The sequence below is a fragment of the Pseudomyrmex gracilis genome, unplaced genomic scaffold (genome assembly GCF_002006095.1).
Source record: "Pseudomyrmex gracilis isolate BER0280 unplaced genomic scaffold, ASM200609v1 scaffold_42, whole genome shotgun sequence".
In the NCBI taxonomy this organism is placed as follows: domain Eukaryota; kingdom Metazoa; phylum Arthropoda; class Insecta; order Hymenoptera; family Formicidae; genus Pseudomyrmex; species Pseudomyrmex gracilis.
Genome location: NW_018020626.1, coordinates 329531 through 347364, shown reverse-complemented (window position 1 = coordinate 347364; position 17834 = coordinate 329531). Strand labels below are relative to the sequence as shown.

Genomic DNA, 17834 nt, shown 5'->3' with positions numbered 1-17834 from the left:
ACGTAAAACACTTTTATACGTTTTTTTTTTTACTGAATTTAGATGATAAACAAAGTGGATGAACAAAAAGAGACTTATATTGCAATCTCTAGAGATTGAATATTCTAGAAATGTAATGTTGAACTCAAACGATTGGTGCATTCTATTTATCTGGAAAATAAAAAAAAGAGGAACAGACGCGTCTAATTGAAAAAAAAAAACACAAAGCGCGTAGTCCCAAGTCGAGCGCAAACGGCTCTAGAGATTCTTTTCTAATAACAATCCGGCATCTTCTCGCAGGCATAACTGCGAGAAATCCAATAAAACGACACTTAATGCCTTATCGCGCGCGCGCGCGTGCTTGCAATTGAGGCGAGATTAAATTCCAAGAGAGTCTTCGCCGCGCGCTCATCAACGCAAACCTCCCGCGTCGAATCAAGTTTTGTGGTCATCGCTTGACTGCAGCCGAGCTAATACAAGTTCCACCGGACTTAGGTGGAAGACCGCTCGAATTTCCCAAGACTGCACCGGAGAGATATCGCGCGCTTCACCACCGCCACTCCCCGGCGATCAACCCCGCCCTCGGGCTGAGGAAGTCGGCAGACGATGTCGGAAAATGATCGAGAGCAAGCACCGCCGCTCTCGACGTCCCAATTTCCCAGACGGTAACCTGTCCCGCCAGCTGGCACCCTTTCGACGACATCGAGATTCGCACCCCGCTTGCCCCATCCCACATTACACAACGGTGAATGAACCCCGATCACGCGCACACGGAAAAGGATGTTAAAACAAGAGAAACGTTGGAAAAATGTAATCGTGTTATCTTTAACTTTTTTAGCACACAACAATTTGATATTGCTCCGGTTTACAATTTCCGAATTGTTTAAATGTCCGACGCGATGTTAAACTCTTTTCCGCGATTTCTCTTTGATTTCACCTTCAACGCGCATCACGTCCGCGTAGTAAAATCACACAAACTCGAGTTTGCTCAAAACAAAATAGAAAACAAAAGAATTCGCTATATTTATTCGCACTCGTGAATTGAGTGTCCAAGTAGGCACGAAAGGCAAGGAAGCAGAGAGCCAGGAAAATAAATGAAAGCGGAAATGGAAGAGCGCAAGGCGGCGGAAGTATGGGGGAGAAGAAAAGAAGGATACAGGTGCAACGCGCGGGATCTCTACGGCTCCGGCCCGTTTGGTATGCGCGAAAGGTGTGGATGTAGCTGCTATACGAGCAACTAAGTAACCCAGTTTGTCCTGCGAGAAGTAAGCGCGGGGGCGAGGAGATGGAAAAGTGCGATTCGCGGGCTAAAATAAAGTACGGTACATTATAGTCGGAATCGTTCCGCGCATTCGGGCGCACGCGAGACCGAAACGCATGCGACCTGCACATTCGAGTCCTGGCGCGAAAAAGGAGATCTTCCCCGCAGTTAGGAATAATTTAATACACGACGATTGTACGAGAGAAAGAAAAAGAGAGAGAGAGAGAGAGAGAGAATATATATATTGTTTGCGAGCTACAAATAAACATATTTATTGCTTCAATATGAAACTATATTTACACTCTATATTTGCGCTGTTCAAACAATTATATCTTTGACGTGTTCAAATATTTTACATCAACGAATAAATATTTCATGTATGTGTGTGCAGTTATGAATATATTTAAATTATATATTAGACAAATATGTACCGCAAAAATTGAATTCTTTGAATATTTGGATATAGGTATATGAAATTTGTTTATTTTGTAAATATCACACAAAAACTCTCGAAACGTTACATCTCCGAAACTTCCGTTTCGCGTGGAAACGTTTTATTGAATTAAATTATACTGCAAGAAAGTTTCTTTTAGACCCGTCACGGAGAATTAATATCGTATAACAAAACCCACTCTCTTTCATCCCCGATACTCGGCGTTTCCACTTGAAAAACCAAAACCAACGTGAATTCTCGTAAATCTCTGGCGATCGAGCGTGGTTGTACAAAGAGTCGCTTTTATAATTTCGTGATGTAGCAAAACATTGTCAGTAGAGAAATCAATTTGCGTTACAACTTCGGTATATTTTATTTTTGTTATATCTAAATAACGATTGCAATTAAATAAAAATATCTGAATCCAAAATAATAATAACAATATGTTATGTGAAAAGTATCGCGATGAATATATCGCATAATACACTCTGGAAAAAAATCACTTTATGTAACGCCATTATACTATATATCACGCATTCAACTGCAATTATATGGCTTCGCTCTGTTGTCGTAAAAAATATTTACAAGAAGAAAGCCGTCTTCTTTAAGAACGGGTTTAAACGCCACTGTCGGAAAAAGCGCTTCTTTTCCCGGGATTGTTGTTACTTTTAATTAATATCTGAAAAACGAAAGGCAAAAGCGCGTGTTCGGAGAGAGACCGGCGCGAAAAGACAACAGTCTCCAGAGGCCGGAATATCTCTCTTCTCACTATGCGTCTTTGTCGTGGATTTTCCGTGTTTTAATTAGTTTTTTGTCTGCTCTTTGTTTATTCTTACTTAGTACCATCATGCGGGAAAACGTTTTGAGTTATTACCGCGAAGTGACATCGCGTTTTTTCGTTGGTGCTCGTCACGATTACGTCATCGCGAGACTGAAATGCGATTAAGGCATCGTTTTCTTTAAAATTAACTTTACTCGCGTAAATATACTATATATGTCGTTGAAACAAAGTGCGGTGTTAGCGTAGCAATTTTAGTAAAAATGTAACGAGGTCGGAAAATGTGTTCCAACAATTTCTCTTTCCCTCTTAGATTAATTATACAAGATGTCATTTAATTTAACGCTGTTTTTTCTTCTGCAAAACGAAGCTGAGAAAAGGACGAAATTTTTTCTTAAAAAAAAACATTTATCCTAATAATTATTATTACACATAGTTCATTGTTATATACATCGTGACGGGAAAATTTTCGCGTAATGGAAAAAAGAAAAGATAATGCATTAGCAAAGTACATTTCTTCTGTCGCGAGCGAAGTTGTAAATTTTCAATTTATAAACTAGAGCAGTCTTGTGCGCGACATGTCACGTTTTGCAAGCTCTTCCACGTCGAAACTTCAGTGATTTTTCGAAAGTTTGTGCGGGACTGGAAAACGAGAATGGAAAAAGGCTTCCGATGTCACTGTGTGATCACAGCGACAGAGAAATTTCGGGAAAAGGGAAGGAAACAATAATAACGCTCTATTAAAAGCTCGCGAGACAATGAATCTACCCTCGAAAAGCGGACTGCCGATCGATATATTCCAAAGGGCGGTCACGCGAGAAAACCGATGCATCTGCCGCAATTCTGCCAACGGCCCTGAATTAACGAGCTGCGCTAATTTGCGATCTTTTTACGAGCGCACACGCACGCGCGCGCGCGTAACGTAGTCGCGACGCGTGTGTACGGGAGCGCGGGAATCGCGTAAAAACTGTCAACGAGAAAAATCGATCTGTACAACGACGGTATTCTCTCGCCGAGAATAATTTTATTTCCTCTCTCGAGTCGTAAAAGCACTTTAGGGACAGGATATAACGCGAGAAATTTTCTTGTTAACGCCTCCGCAGATAGCCATGAATTTGTTTCGCGAACTTGTCTAATTCTCGTCGAGATATTATACGAAAAACGGAATAATAACCTTCAGAGGATCATTTCAAAAGCTATGTGCGGAAAACGAGAGATAATTTTAAAGTGCGATTTAAGATAATGTTGTTATATAGAAGGTCACTTTCTGTGCGGCAATTCTCTTTTCGCATTTTCTTCGCGGTGTACTTTTTTCTTTATCAATCGGATGTCTCGTTCACAATTTCCGCGCGAATTTCACTGCATATTGCACACGTCCTGGCTACTTTTCTCATTTCGAACGGGCGAATGTTTCGCGAACTCTCGCGCGAGCGCCGTCTTGTTTTACGGCGACGTGTGAAAAAGTTGTCGGAAGTGTAGCGAGAGCGCGCACGCATGATTACGATAAATCTCAATGGAAAGCCAATTACTCGCGGTCGGCTGGGGGTAAAGTTAGCGGGTGCGCGTTAATGGCTTTAAGTGAATGGTACAGTAAATTGTACTATCTGCGCCGCTGTTTTAGTTCGTTCGGCAGTAAATCCATGTGGAAGAAGAAGGGAGAAAGAGAAATGGTATATTTAACGTAGATCCCTCGTAAATCTCCGCGAATGCAGTACCGAAAAACTCTCGAATCGTGCGGGACCGAAATCGCGCGACTGTTTCGCGCACGTGAGAAATTCGCAACAAAGTCCAATATTCGACTCTCTTACTTCTTGGGTATCCGGTGCGGGTAAATATCGTGGCCTTCACGCATTATATTATCGCGTTAACCCCACCCTTAGCACGTGTCGGTCGTCATTCTTTTCGAACAGTGTAAACGCACGCGCGAGCATTCAAGAAAGAGAGAGAGATAGAGAGAGACGGTCGCTCGCAAAACCCAATTCTCTCTCCGCCGAAGCGTCGTCCCCTCTTCTCATCGGAGACACTTCTGGAACTGTGTGTCACTCTTTTTCTTCCCTCTTGTCCCGCTCTCCGTTGTTCTTGCTCTCTCTCTCTCTCTCTCTCTCTCGCTATCCTCTCTCTCCTTCTTTTTCTCTTCTGTTTTACCTATGCGCGCGATTTCGCAAAATAAAAACGACGCGCCACGTCTCAGACGCTCCAAATTTGTCGTGACAAAAATACGCTTTATCGCACGCCGTCCGGGGTCCCCCGGACAAACTACGGTATAGGTAGAGAGAGAAAGAGAGAATTGCTCTCTCTCTCTCTCTGGGGCTTTTACAGTGCCGGATTAAGGATATCCGTCCGACGGGCGCACAACAAGAGGCAAAATCTCGCGATTATTATCGGATGTTGTTTGTGCGTCAACTCGGTCGCCGCTTTAAATTTGATTAGCTCTTATAAATTAGTCCGCGCAAGGACGGGGAAAATTAATACGAAACTAACGCGAAAAACCTTTTGCGAGTTTTAGTCGTCTATTCGCTGTTAATTCCTTGTACGCGCAGAATTCGAGAGGCGCGACACGACCGGCGAAAATAACGACACAGCGCGACGGAATTAGCGGCGGAGCGGTTCGCGATAAAAAGAAAAAAAAACAAAAAAAAAACGAGGAAGAGATTGGTGCGTCAAGAGAAAAATGAAAGGCGCGAGAAAGAACGGTAGAGGAAAGGTCGTGCCATAATTTATTTATCCGGGCACCCGAGAGGGAGCGGGCGAGCGCTCTTCTTAATCCCGCGCGGTGGCTTCGAACGCGCGAACGTCTCGTCGCGGTTAGTTAACCGCGGCCTATAAATAGCCACGACGACGGCATAACATTATTTTTCCAAAGAAACGACACATCGGCCTGTCTCTCCTCGAAATCCCCGCTATTCCGTGTCGTGCGCGCTTTTGCGAAAGACGCCGTCGCGCAAATTCTGATGCGACGCATACATTTAGTTAAATTAAGAAACCCGCGTGCGCGCTTCTCTCGCACACGCGCTCTCGGGAAAAAAAAGCTCCGAGCCGGGCTAATAAATTTCACCGCACCGACGACGCGGTCTGCTCGGGACGCCGTGGTATTTTATGAAGTAAAGATGAGAGGATTATAAAAAAAAAAAAGCAAAAACAAAAAAATAAATTATTAAAAATAAATCAAATGTCATTAAATGTTTCAATTCTGTATATACATGTACCTCACAAAATGCAATAATTATATTGTTTGTTTTGTGTCATAAAAAAAATTGTTCTCTTCTCGATGTCTGTATTGTCGAGATTTTATTAAAGCTTGGAAATGTCTGATTACGTCACGTACATTTAATTTAAATGAATGTCTCACAAATTAGTTTGATTTTTCTGTTGCAGATGCGCGGAGGGATACACGGGTCAGCGGTGCGAGGCAAAGGAAGTCAGCAGCACCGGAAGTGTGTATAACCATAGGGGGGCCTTTTCCTGCAAGCTGGGACTCTCTACCTCGTACTACTGCTAGCGATAATCGCGCGGAGCCCTTTAAACCATGAGTAGACCCTTTTCTAGACTCTTGCGGTGCACTTGAGGCCTAAGGGATGGAGTCGTGAAAGGGCTAACGCGCGACCAAAGAGGAAACGGGAAAAAATCGTGCGGAAAAAAAAAAAGATAGGCGGATTTAAAAACACAGAAAACGAGAGGGACGACGACAGGGAGCGATTTAGGAAAAGAGAAATTGTAGAAGAAAATATAGAAATGACGAAGTTTTCGGTTTCGTCGGATCTCGGGCATTACAGGACGGATTCTGTGTACTTTATCGAAACAGGTTCCGAACAATTTGGTCCGGGCATTGGTACCTTCTTGAACTTCTACAGATATCGCTACTTTGACAACTTTTCTTATGTCTTCTTTTTTCTTATTTCTCTTATTTTTTTTTTATAGTTCTTCTTATATCTACTATTTGATTTCTTTTAATGTTTGTCTACATCTTGTTTTATTGTTCCTTTTCTTTCTTTTAATTCTTTCTCACTTTTCTGTTTTTTTCTTTTTTAATTCTTTTCTTTGAGCATTATTACCAGTACTTTTCCTCTAGAAAAAATGTCACTACGTAACGTACATACACGCGCTTCCGCGGACGGTTCTTCGGCGGGAAAAAGGGAGAAATGATGACAGAAAGAATGGGCGACCGTGTGCGAGAGATCATGAATGTGCAAATGAGCGTGTGCCGGCGAATGAAAGAGGGAAGAATAAAAAAAAAAAAAAAAGGAAAGGAACACGTCGGGCTCTCGACTCTCCCCGATGTTCTCTTCGGCGTCGTAGCGTTAGAGAGGTTGGATTCTCGAGCAACTATCGCGAATTCAAACGGTGGTGCTCGACCTCGAGAAAAACCCGCCGTCAAGAACGACGACATAAAAGCACGCCGGAGATATGCGATGTGTGCGTCGCACACTTCTCCAAAATCTCCGCGAATGGGAGAATAATACCAAAGAGCTCAGGGTCTCGATCAAGGCCGCGACAACGAATTGCCGGAACGCGTTCCGAAAGATCCTTACTCCCTTCAAATTTATTTCTGTTAAAGTTGCGACAATGCCTATGTCACTTCAAAACTATCATATATAGTATACCTAACAGTATAGCTATTTATGACAATCATTTTCAACAATATTTTGCAGCAATATCTTCAAATTTTACAGAATCGAAATTTTCCGATTATTGCGCTCAGAAAACAATGACGTAAAAAAAAGGGGAAAGAGGAAATCGGTCAGTCAGGGAGCGAATCGCGGGAAAGAGACCACAGGGCAAAAACGATTTAATGTAAAATACAATAGTGTAACGCAGTAGACTAGCTAAAAACAGAGATATAAAATAGATAATGAGAGAGAGAGAGAGAGAGAGAAAGAGAGAAAGAGAAAGAAAGATAGACGGTGAAAGAACACAAACTACGAGAGAAGGAGAGCAATGGGGAAATCCTCATCCCGGTGAGGAAGGAGACGCGGGAGTTGGTCAAGAGGTTTTTGAGGGAATTAACAATCCGATCAAAGGAAAATGTTCTCCTTAAAGTGTACGTCACACTGAGAGAGAGTATTTATATACATATATATATATATATATATATATATATAGTATCCCATTTATTTTTGTTTTAATTAAGAGCGACCAACCAAGCGATCAGTCTTGCCGTGAAAAAGGACGTTTATAATATTATGAGAAAAAAAGATAGAGAGAGAGAGAGTAGAAGTGGGGATTGTGGAAACGAGTCGCATGAATATCTGCGACGATATATTTTATCGAGAGACGATAATGATCTCATCCGTCAGAAACCTCGACAACGACGACGAACCTCCGCGTATAACGCGAATAACGGCGGGTATTACGAAAGGGAAGTGTGAGGGAATGCGCGCGCGCTGTGCTCCAGCAGTCTCGGGACCCTATTTATGTTTTATATTATATATTATATATATTATATATATAAATATGTGTATATATATATATAAACATTTTTAATTTATTTATTTAATTCATTAATTTTATTGATTTACGATTAAACGTCATCTCCACCTCGGCAAACCGCCTTTGTTCTTAATCCTTTGTTGACCTTTCTGCACATTTTTAAGTTTGCGCCGCTTCTTACACATCGACAACAACCTGAGATAAACGCGAGAAGAGCGCTCAAAATCTTTCGCCTTATAATCCCTTCATATAGTGTAACAAAGTGGGACGAAGTAATCGTGGAAAATTAAAGTTTCTAAGAAAGAAATTGAATCTTGCTTTTCCCTCTCATCTTTTTTATCTCAAACCAGCATGTTTTAAATGAAAAAACTTAATAGATAGAAAACCATAGAAAAAAAAAAACTATTCTAAATAAAAAGAAAAAAGAGAGAGAGAGAGAGAGCTCTTTCAAATTTTTCTTCAAAGTTCTCGTTTTAAATATTATATCAGACAAATTTTTTAGTAGCGAAAGCTTTTGACGCTCTTCCGTTTCTTCAAGCAGGTAGGTGCACTTTTTTTTGTTTTGTTACGTTAAATGATAATTTATGTAATCCGTTCGCAGTTTTAAGTTTACATGTCATTTTTCAGTTTTCTTCGATCGATAACGGCGACGTCAGTGCGAAAATTTCGAAACGCTACGAGATTCTCGAGTATCGTCGATTTTCTCTAATCGGCTCATTTCGCGATATTAGAGATGCGCTTATTACAGAGCGTCGTGTTAATTACACGACGGGATTTCTCTTTGACGTTTGAAAATTACGTCGTGATCGCAAGAATTAATTACTGTAATTAAGACAAGTATATATTGCGAATACTGTCGATCGTATATGTGAATGAGATCCTATGTGAACAAAACAAATATGTAACAGGAATTGCAGAAATCAGAAACATTTATTCTACGAGAGCAGACATATATGAAGAATATATATATATATATGATTCTCTTCTGCACAGCAAGGTATTTACTTCTCTCATGTGTTCAGCCGTTCTCGATTAAATTCTGTGAACAAGATTTCTTTACGCAAGAAATTGCACAATTTCGAGCAGCTACAAAATAAGAGAGAATCTAAAGGAAGCACGAAAGAAATTTTTATACTTGAAGAACGACTCGTTGCTTCTTTCACTCGTTTCTTATTGCATTCTGACGAGTCTTTTCGAGACAAGTCACTCTTCCCAAAGAAATACCTCACCAAGTATTTTCTTGTGGGAAACTGGGCGAGTGACGCGTAAATAACGCAAGCGGAAAGGGACGACATAAATTTCCAAATCGTCAAAGAATAACCATAGAAGGGCGAAAATTGATGGAAAAACACGATGTACATTTATTCACGTTTAGTTGGCAATCAAATAAAATGTCAGCTCAATTTGTAATGGAAGCATAAAAAGTATAAAGCTATATCGGAGTAGAATAAAAAAAATATTTTCAAGAAGTTGTATGTACGTATTTATGAGAAAAAAATAAAAAACAAAACTGTAAAATAAAAATAGCAACGTAGAGAACACTTATAAAAGTGTTTTACCAATTTGACAGAGCAAAAAAGTTTATATATCTTTTTATTTATAAATTTATATATCTTTTATATATTTTTGTTGTTTTAGATTTTTGTAATGTATCTAGGTTATTTTGACGTTTGGTTTAATCAAAATAATCAAATTAAATAAAACATCTTGATTAATTTAAAGAAAAATTTCTTAATATTGCAGAAAATTAGAGGAGAGATAGAAAAAACTGTTTCAATTATAAATGTATCTATATATTAGAATATTTTTTGAGAAAAATGCTACTATCACTCTTTGCAAAACTCCTTATATTTTTGCTTCACGTTTTATATGAAATACTTTTATTATACGATATTAAATTATTGCACTCGACTAGTTCTGTTGATAAAAGTGAAGTACGCTCAATATAAGACGTATTGATTCCATTATAAAATTTTCAGATAATTAAATGAACTGTTTCGCGTGTAATTGGAAAAAGAGAGCATCGATCGAAAGACACAAAAGAACCGGGAAAAACGCAGTGTAAGAAATCGGCTGGAAAACATATATACATAGAATGTATCTATACAAATATTCTCTCTAGACCCTGGCGTGTATTTTGCGGTCTTGCGTTCCGTCGTAAAAAGCTTCCTCTCTGTATAGTCCATAAAGTTCAAACTGCCACTACAGCTATCCTCGTAAACGCTTCTCTTAATCGAACTTCTTACCCTTGGAAGCAGCAACTTTTCTCGAAACAGGTAGGAAAACTGAAGGAGGATCGGAAGAACGTGTTATCAATGAGAACCTGTCGAAAATGCGGGTTCGCCCTGACCTAAACTTTGCTTACGCGCATTCGATCGGCTCGAATAGCTTTGATTATCAACTGTGAGACGATGTTAAGTTTACTAATGGTGTTGCGTTATCAGACAACTTTTGCGGTGACGGATCAACCATGTGGAAACTGTACACGAAAATACGCAGATTCGACGTGTAAATTAGACGAGAGACAACTTGCAATAAATCACCCCAAACAAAAAGAAGAATAGAGAATAAAGAATAGAGCAAGATATAGAAAAAAGAGAGCATTTTCATTTTTTGCAGATTTAATCTGATTTTATGATCTTTTGTATAACAAATTAAAAACTATTTCAATGTATGTGTGTGTATGATAAGCAACTTTTAATATCTTGAATCAAAGACATTCATGAGAAATTCAAAATGACGGGTGAGGAAGACATTAGTCAAGAGAGAGAGAGAGAGAAAAGAGACAGAAATCTTAGGAATATTTGAAGAAAAGCTTTTTCATCGAGAATTTTATCGTGAGAGCCGCAGTTAGCTTCATGCGAACGAATCCGCCGTCTGCTTTTTCATTCGCTTGCTCTTCTTACATCGTCTGGTCGACGTATTTTTATTACGTATTCTTCTGGACACCCCTCACGATGGTACCTTTTGTGTGTTACGATTTTTATGAAACACACAATAACGTCGGCAACGTAATACGAATAAAACGTACAATGAATACTGCGGACGATACGACACGTGCACCATATTAAAGCTGTCTGACGCGGGAAGAAAAATAGTTTTCTGTGCGATCGCCAGCATTGCGAAAGCATTCCTCTTTCCTAGTTGCGAGCAACAATGAGAGTTTTATTAAAACTTCGCGAGATTTGAATTACAAAATTATCTACGATACCACGGAATAATTGGCGAAATAAAAAAAAAAGAACACTCGCTGTGCGATAATCAGCGCAGAAATAATCGATCGAATAAACTAGCTTGAGTGTGGATGATTATTTATTGATGTATGTATCTGAAATCATCGGAGCTTTTATTCGGCAGCCTTCAATTTGCAAGTAATAACAGCTCGAAACGCGGCGCGTTTCGATGGGTACTTAAAATATCAACGATAATCGATTTCGCAGAGAGGCACACCGATAAAAGCGGATAATAATTAATTGTGTCGATAATTACCGAGAAATGTGATTAATTGTAGCGGTGAATAACGTTTAAAATAACAGTAAAGGAAAAAAAAAGGATGAATATATTTAATCTGCGTTAAGCCCGTTATTCTCTGAAATATTCACATAATTGAAATCGTTTCAAATTTGCTTGTTTAAAATGTTGGGAAAGCGTTTTGTCGATAGCCGATTTCTACGATTATCTCGGAACGAACACACAGTCAAGATTTGATAATAATTAAAAGTTTAATAAAGGCGCAACGTTGTTATGTATCAAAAATACGTTTCAGAGAAAAATATATTGAATATTTTAATTCTTTTTAAAATATTCTGCAAGATATCACGCGAGCAAAACTTGCTCATGTTCTATTTTTCTCTTCTTCTCTGTGATATTTGTTTTAAAAATTTAAATTATTTACTGTCTCTTGCATTTTTCGTTGATTACAAATGTTTCGTCGTGATTTTCTTCATAGTTAAATCGCCGTCTGTGTTATTTGCATACGACTAATCCTTTTTTTAGAGGAGAGAAGGAGCAACTCTTTCATCCGAAACAAATTAGATACATTCCATATTTTACTTTTATGTTTTTACAAATACAAATATAAGTTACTTTTAATAATTTGACGTTAATTACATCGTCGTAAAAATTCAGAGAATTTACAATCAAATTAATTGTGTGTCACAGTGTTATTTCGATACATATGTTGAAGAGAAAAAGTTGTCATTTGAAGTTCGACAACATCTTAAATCTTTTACCCGCTTTAGGATGCGACCTTTGTGCATTTTCGATGTTACTAACTATGCGTGTAACTTCGCCTCTCATGTCCAACTTCCGTCCACGACGGAACCTTGACAAGCGAACGTGCCTTTACACTTGATACGAACGTACGTCCTTCGGACACGTCCGACTAATTGACAGCGGACGTTGAAGGTGTTCCCAGAGAGAACTGGACCCGCTCGCGAAACCTTTGACAGATTAATTCCTAAGAGGACCTATGAGACCTCACATGTGACGTTCGCTTAATATCATCCCACAGATATGCAATCAAAATCAAAATACTACTGTGGCATTATATAAACATATGTACAAATATATAAAACTACATAGTTGAGAGATTGCGCCTGATATAATCTTCTTACTAAAATCATATCAATTGTGTGAATTAAATACAGTTATCTATAAATTATTGTATTAAAAAATAACGAGAATAATCAATTTGAAACGTCGGTTGATAGCCAGCAAAACGATCGGTAGAAAATTACAAAAATCTGGCTACTCCGCGAAAACTAAGTTCACCTTTATTGGAGACACAAAAGAGGTCTTTCTTACGATATCACTGCGCGACACTCTTTCTTCCCTTTAAATCGGATTTCGGATACCCATTCTGGTCTACCTTCTCGGTCGGTTCAACATATTTTGCACTATTGCCCGTAAGCGCCAAGACAATTGAAAAGATCGACATTTGTGAATAGATACTTAAACGTATGAAGCTAAGAAAATTTTACTAACGCATATTGCCCTTTCCCGCCGATGTTGCGCGCTCCATTTGCTGACTATGCACAATTCAAAAGAAGCGGTCTCGAAAAAGAGATTCCGTTCGAGAGCTCGGAATCTCAAAGTGAGTATCGTTTATCAAACAACAATGAAAGACTTTCCTAGTGCGAGCCAAGACATATATTATCATCTTTTTATTGTACAAGAAAAAATTGATTTCTTTTTAATGAAAAAATTATAAAAAACTATTTGGTTCGTGCGTTTAGTATCTCTAACAATTGGGATAACGTTTGTGTTGTCAAGTCACATTCGTTAAATTTTCACCTCGGTAAAACTACTTCGTTGTCGGCGCCGAATAATTGATTCTTGCGTGAAAAAACGGTTTGATCTGATTGCACACTTGATTAAAACACGCAACTGAAAAACGTTGACACAGAGAGAAATACTCAGAGATGAAGAGATAAAACGCGACGCACAGAGAGATTACACCATTTCAAATTGGTAATTGTTCATTTGTTGCTAATTCGCGAGCGCATGACCGCGCGTATCGCTTGAGACGATAACAACGACGATTATAGCAGCAATTTATTGAGATAGAAAGTATCGATCCGATTTACCACCAGCGGCAAACTCCTATTTCGACCAGCTGGATTTAACGGCAATATTTATGATTCGCTCGTGGCGATAATAAGTACGCGTAAACATTTTAGCACGGCAAATCGCTAGTGTCCGGTTGATTTTCGATCAGCCGACGCGCTGTCGCGAGCAAAAACAATGCATACCGCCTGGGAATCGGATCACCTGGGGGACGTCGATTTCCGCGAACGAATAATCCGACAGCAGCGTTTCGCCTTTTGTGCAGACATCATAATAATAATATTATTCGTCACACATCACACACACGCACACACTGAGATCAACAAAAGTAACATTATGTGTGGGGGGAGGGGTTTTTATAACTATATTATTTTTTTTCTCTATTATAAAAGCAAAAAATACTCTTCTTCATTGCTGCGTATGATTTTTATCGTCAACAAATTCTCATTTCTTTAATTAAAAAACTGTCTCATTAGCTTTTTCAAACATCATATCGCGGCATACTGCGTTCGACAATTCATGATGCACAATCGGAGGAACACACAAGATTTTTGAATTCAAAAGATAAAAACATTTTTAAGATACCTGACTGAAGCGTCAGAACAATCGCGCGATCGATTTGGGTGGCGTACAACATTCCGCCAATGACATTCCATCAATCTAGGATCGGCAGATCGATGAATGCCGGACGCGGTGTGGGCGACTTTGGTTCGAGCTTGCCGATCCCGAAGGGCAAAGCCCCCCAACCGCTCGGTATTGTTAATCGTCACAAGCGAATAATCCGGCGGGATCGCGCGTTTGTACGTGCATTAGCCTGGCTCGTATGCAAACTGAAATCACGAGCGCGGTAACGACTAGGCGGTCTGCATAAATACGCGGCGAACTAATCAATTCCGCCGAATCACAGAGAATTTTCAATGCTCGCGCACTGCTACCCCCTTCGCGTCCTCCCTCCGCTACCTTGCCCCTGTGTACCTCTGCTACAGAAAGGGCGTGAAGAGAGAAAGAGTGGCGAGAGCGAGAGGGAGAGAGAGAGAGAGAGAGAGAGAGAGAGAGAATAGGGAGTTTTATTGTCGGGCTAATTCGCTAAAAGAGAATTGATTGCTGAACCTAGTTGGTTCTGTCGTGCGCGCGATATATACGCGCATCCTGTGTTAACCCCGTCCTGCCCCTCCGTCGCGCCTTTCGTCGATAATCGAAATTTAACTGTATCCGGCGACCAGCGAATCGCCCATTAAGGGACACGGAAAAACGTCGGACATACGTTGAAATGTCTGATGCGCGCGTTACTCGCATTTACTCGCGTTTATTTTTACGTCGGATCTTCTCAATCGAAACGACAATATATATTTTCTAGCACCGATCGTTGAATGTTTTACGGCAATGAGAATTTTAATTTACAAAAAGTTATAATACGATACAATAAGCATGAAGGTATAAATAATTCGCGCAAACTTGTTTGAGATAAATCCATCTCTCGCTCGCCTCTTCCGCGCATAACTTATTATTCATTACGTTTCACAATTAGATAGCGCTAAGCGGCCGCTTTAACAGTTATATGGGAAAGCGTTGACGGAGAGCGTAGAATTTAATTAAAGAAACACAAACGGAGATGCTGTCGCGCGTTTGCGATAAATGCAGATATTAACGAAATATAAATAACGAGAGTGAAATAAAATTATGCTCAATTATGCATACTTTCTCATTATGATTAATTAAACAAAAAACCTGAATCGAGAGTGCGATGAATCGAGAAGTGACGTAACAGAAATAAACGGGATCTCTGTGTAGAATAAAGTTCGTGTTTCTGCGTTCTCCGTAATTTATTTCCACGGAGACGAGAGTTATATCTCGAGCTGTCGAGTGAGTTAAAGGAATTTCTCTGGAACTGAATTTTCTTCGATCGCGCTCGAATTCCGTTAATAGGATGAACCCCTAGCATTCTGCGCGTCCGATTATAAGCAAGATCCTTATATTCCGAGATTCCTTCCGACGTCTTTCATCTTCATCGTAGAAGTAATCAACTTCTGGTGAAGGATATCACGGCGCTTCCCCGAAGATATCCTTGTCTTAAAACGAAGATCTCTATTTGTGTATATATTGTATATATGATTTATTTAACGAGCTAAGCAGAGCGGCACGCAACGTCTAAGTATCTTCATCTTCAGGGTGTTCCAAGAAATTTCAAACCTCATCAATAGATTTTTTTTTTTTCTTCAAAAAATCATATAAGAGTTCTTTTAAAAACTATAATATGTACATGTTAAAAATATTATATATTTTCAAGATTCACAAAGCTTTAAATATTTTGCATTGTAAGAAAATTTATTAAATGCCACGCTGAATTTCAAGATACTTCTCATTCAGGCACACCTTGTATGTACATGTACGTGTTCCTCATCGCGTGCAGGCTTGCTTCTCGTTCCACAATCATCCATCTTTCTTGGGTCCACTCGAAAACGGACGACAACACGAAGGGTTTAAAGAGAAGGGTAAGACGCCCAGGAAGAGAAAGAAGGAAGTGCGTGTCCTGGATTTCGCGAGACCGATTGTTTGCTCCTCCACCTTCTGAGAATCTTCATTAACGCCTTAATTAATGTCGTGTGCTGCGACTCATTTGTGTGTGCGTGTGTGCGTGCGCGCGCGCGCATCTCAACTAGACGTGTCTCACATTCATTAAACTTGTCGCATTAGTCGCATGCCTGCCTGTCGACTCTACAGTTTCCCCGTCCGTCGTCGTATCCACTGTCAAATTAGGTTCGACGTAGGTCCGAGTAACAAGTCGCCGAATGACGTGTCAAAGCTCGTATCGACAGGCCACAGTGCGCTCATCCCTAACTCACGACTCGGATGAATCCGGAGTTACATAAGGACGTTAAGATCTAATGCCAGCCGGAGCGATCAGCGTTCCTAAAAGTTTTTCATCGTCTCAACAGCGCACTTATCCTTTCTCATTTTATACCTCGCTCATTTTCGTAATCGCTGAACTTTGGAACGCCTCGCTACGTTTTCAGAAATGTCCGTGTTATATAATCCAACACTTTTTACAAAATAGTACATAGTGAAATTTCTACGGAATTTTTAGAAAACAAGTGACAAATCCCGCGCAAAAAATAAATATATCGCTCCGATTTTTTATTAAGCTCTCCACGCGCAAGTACCCGTAATTCTCTTTAATCCGTGAAAAAAAAATCGGTGCTCCGACTTCGGAACTTTATGCAAAAAAAAAAACTGCGTGCGTGTGATACATGCAAATTTAATAATCACATCGCTATGTTAAAGCGGACCGGTGATCAGATTAAAATATTACGCGAGCTTCGTTTCGTCGCGTTTACATATTTCTCCGCGTATTTTACAAAAATGAGATAAAAAAAAAAAAAAACACATACAGTGTGTGAGCTGACCTCACATTAACAAGAGAGAGAATATCGTTGTTTATTCATTCCGGTATTTTATATAAATTTCGAGACACACACACATACATGCCGCCGATGGCATAAAATATTTGAAAACGCTTTGGTTGAAATTTCCATTGAAATTTACAAATAATTTATAATCGAATCACTTTCTACGTAACAACATTTTTCACCTTTCCGCTCATCAAGCAGCCCAAAGTACGTGCTCACCACTCGAGCACGACAGGACGTTTCAAATCGATGAAAGTCTCTACAATGAAAACTACGTGACAAAGGCTATTCAACGTGTTTCGCAATATATCCGGTGCAGATAATAACTCGTCTAATGAAAGCGTTACACACGCCACACACGCGAGAACGCACGGTGAGTATCCATAGAGAGATTGCATCGTGCTCGAGTTTCCGTCTGTAATTCCGCTTGCGCAGACACGTACACGCGCAAACATCAGAACATCGCAAAAATTAAAAAAATGTAAATATTTGTGCACGAAGCACATTCTTCGTGATAATACCGCGATCTGAATAAGAGATAATAATGAAAAATATAAATAAATAAATAAAGAATTGTGCGAAAACTCGTTACGTTAGCGGCAAAGTGAGTCGGCAATATATATTGTTTTATAGAATACAAATAATTCTTCATTTCATTAAAAAGTTGTTATTTATTTATTGTAAACGTCAACTATTTGTTTTATTTTATTTTTGTATTGTCAGGTCGCGGTATTATCACGAAAAATGTACGTACAATTATTATACATCTTACTATGAACTGATATACATTTTTTTGTTTTTAGAGAGAATAATATATAAATTACTTAAAGGATTTCCGAAACTAGAGAGACACGTTGAGCGAAAAATCCCGAAGAGCGCGGAGAATTCTGTTTTTGAAACTTTTCAAGTGATATTGAAAAATCTAGCCAAACGACACGATTTGCATCAGTCCGGCCGTCCTCGAGAAAATCTCGCTGATGG

The 17834-nt window shown here is 39.5% G+C and overlaps 1 protein-coding gene across 1 annotated transcript in view; it reads left to right on the top strand.

Annotated features, from left to right (window-relative positions):
* The window catches only part of LOC109853047 (protein vein), a 290727-nt gene that overhangs the window by 251789 nt on the left and 21104 nt on the right, over positions 1-17834 (top strand). The window contains exon 5 of the mRNA XM_020424757.1: positions 5827-5885. Within this exon, the coding sequence (XP_020280346.1) occupies positions 5827-5885 (59 nt within the window). The remainder of the gene's footprint in view (positions 1-5826; positions 5886-17834) is intronic.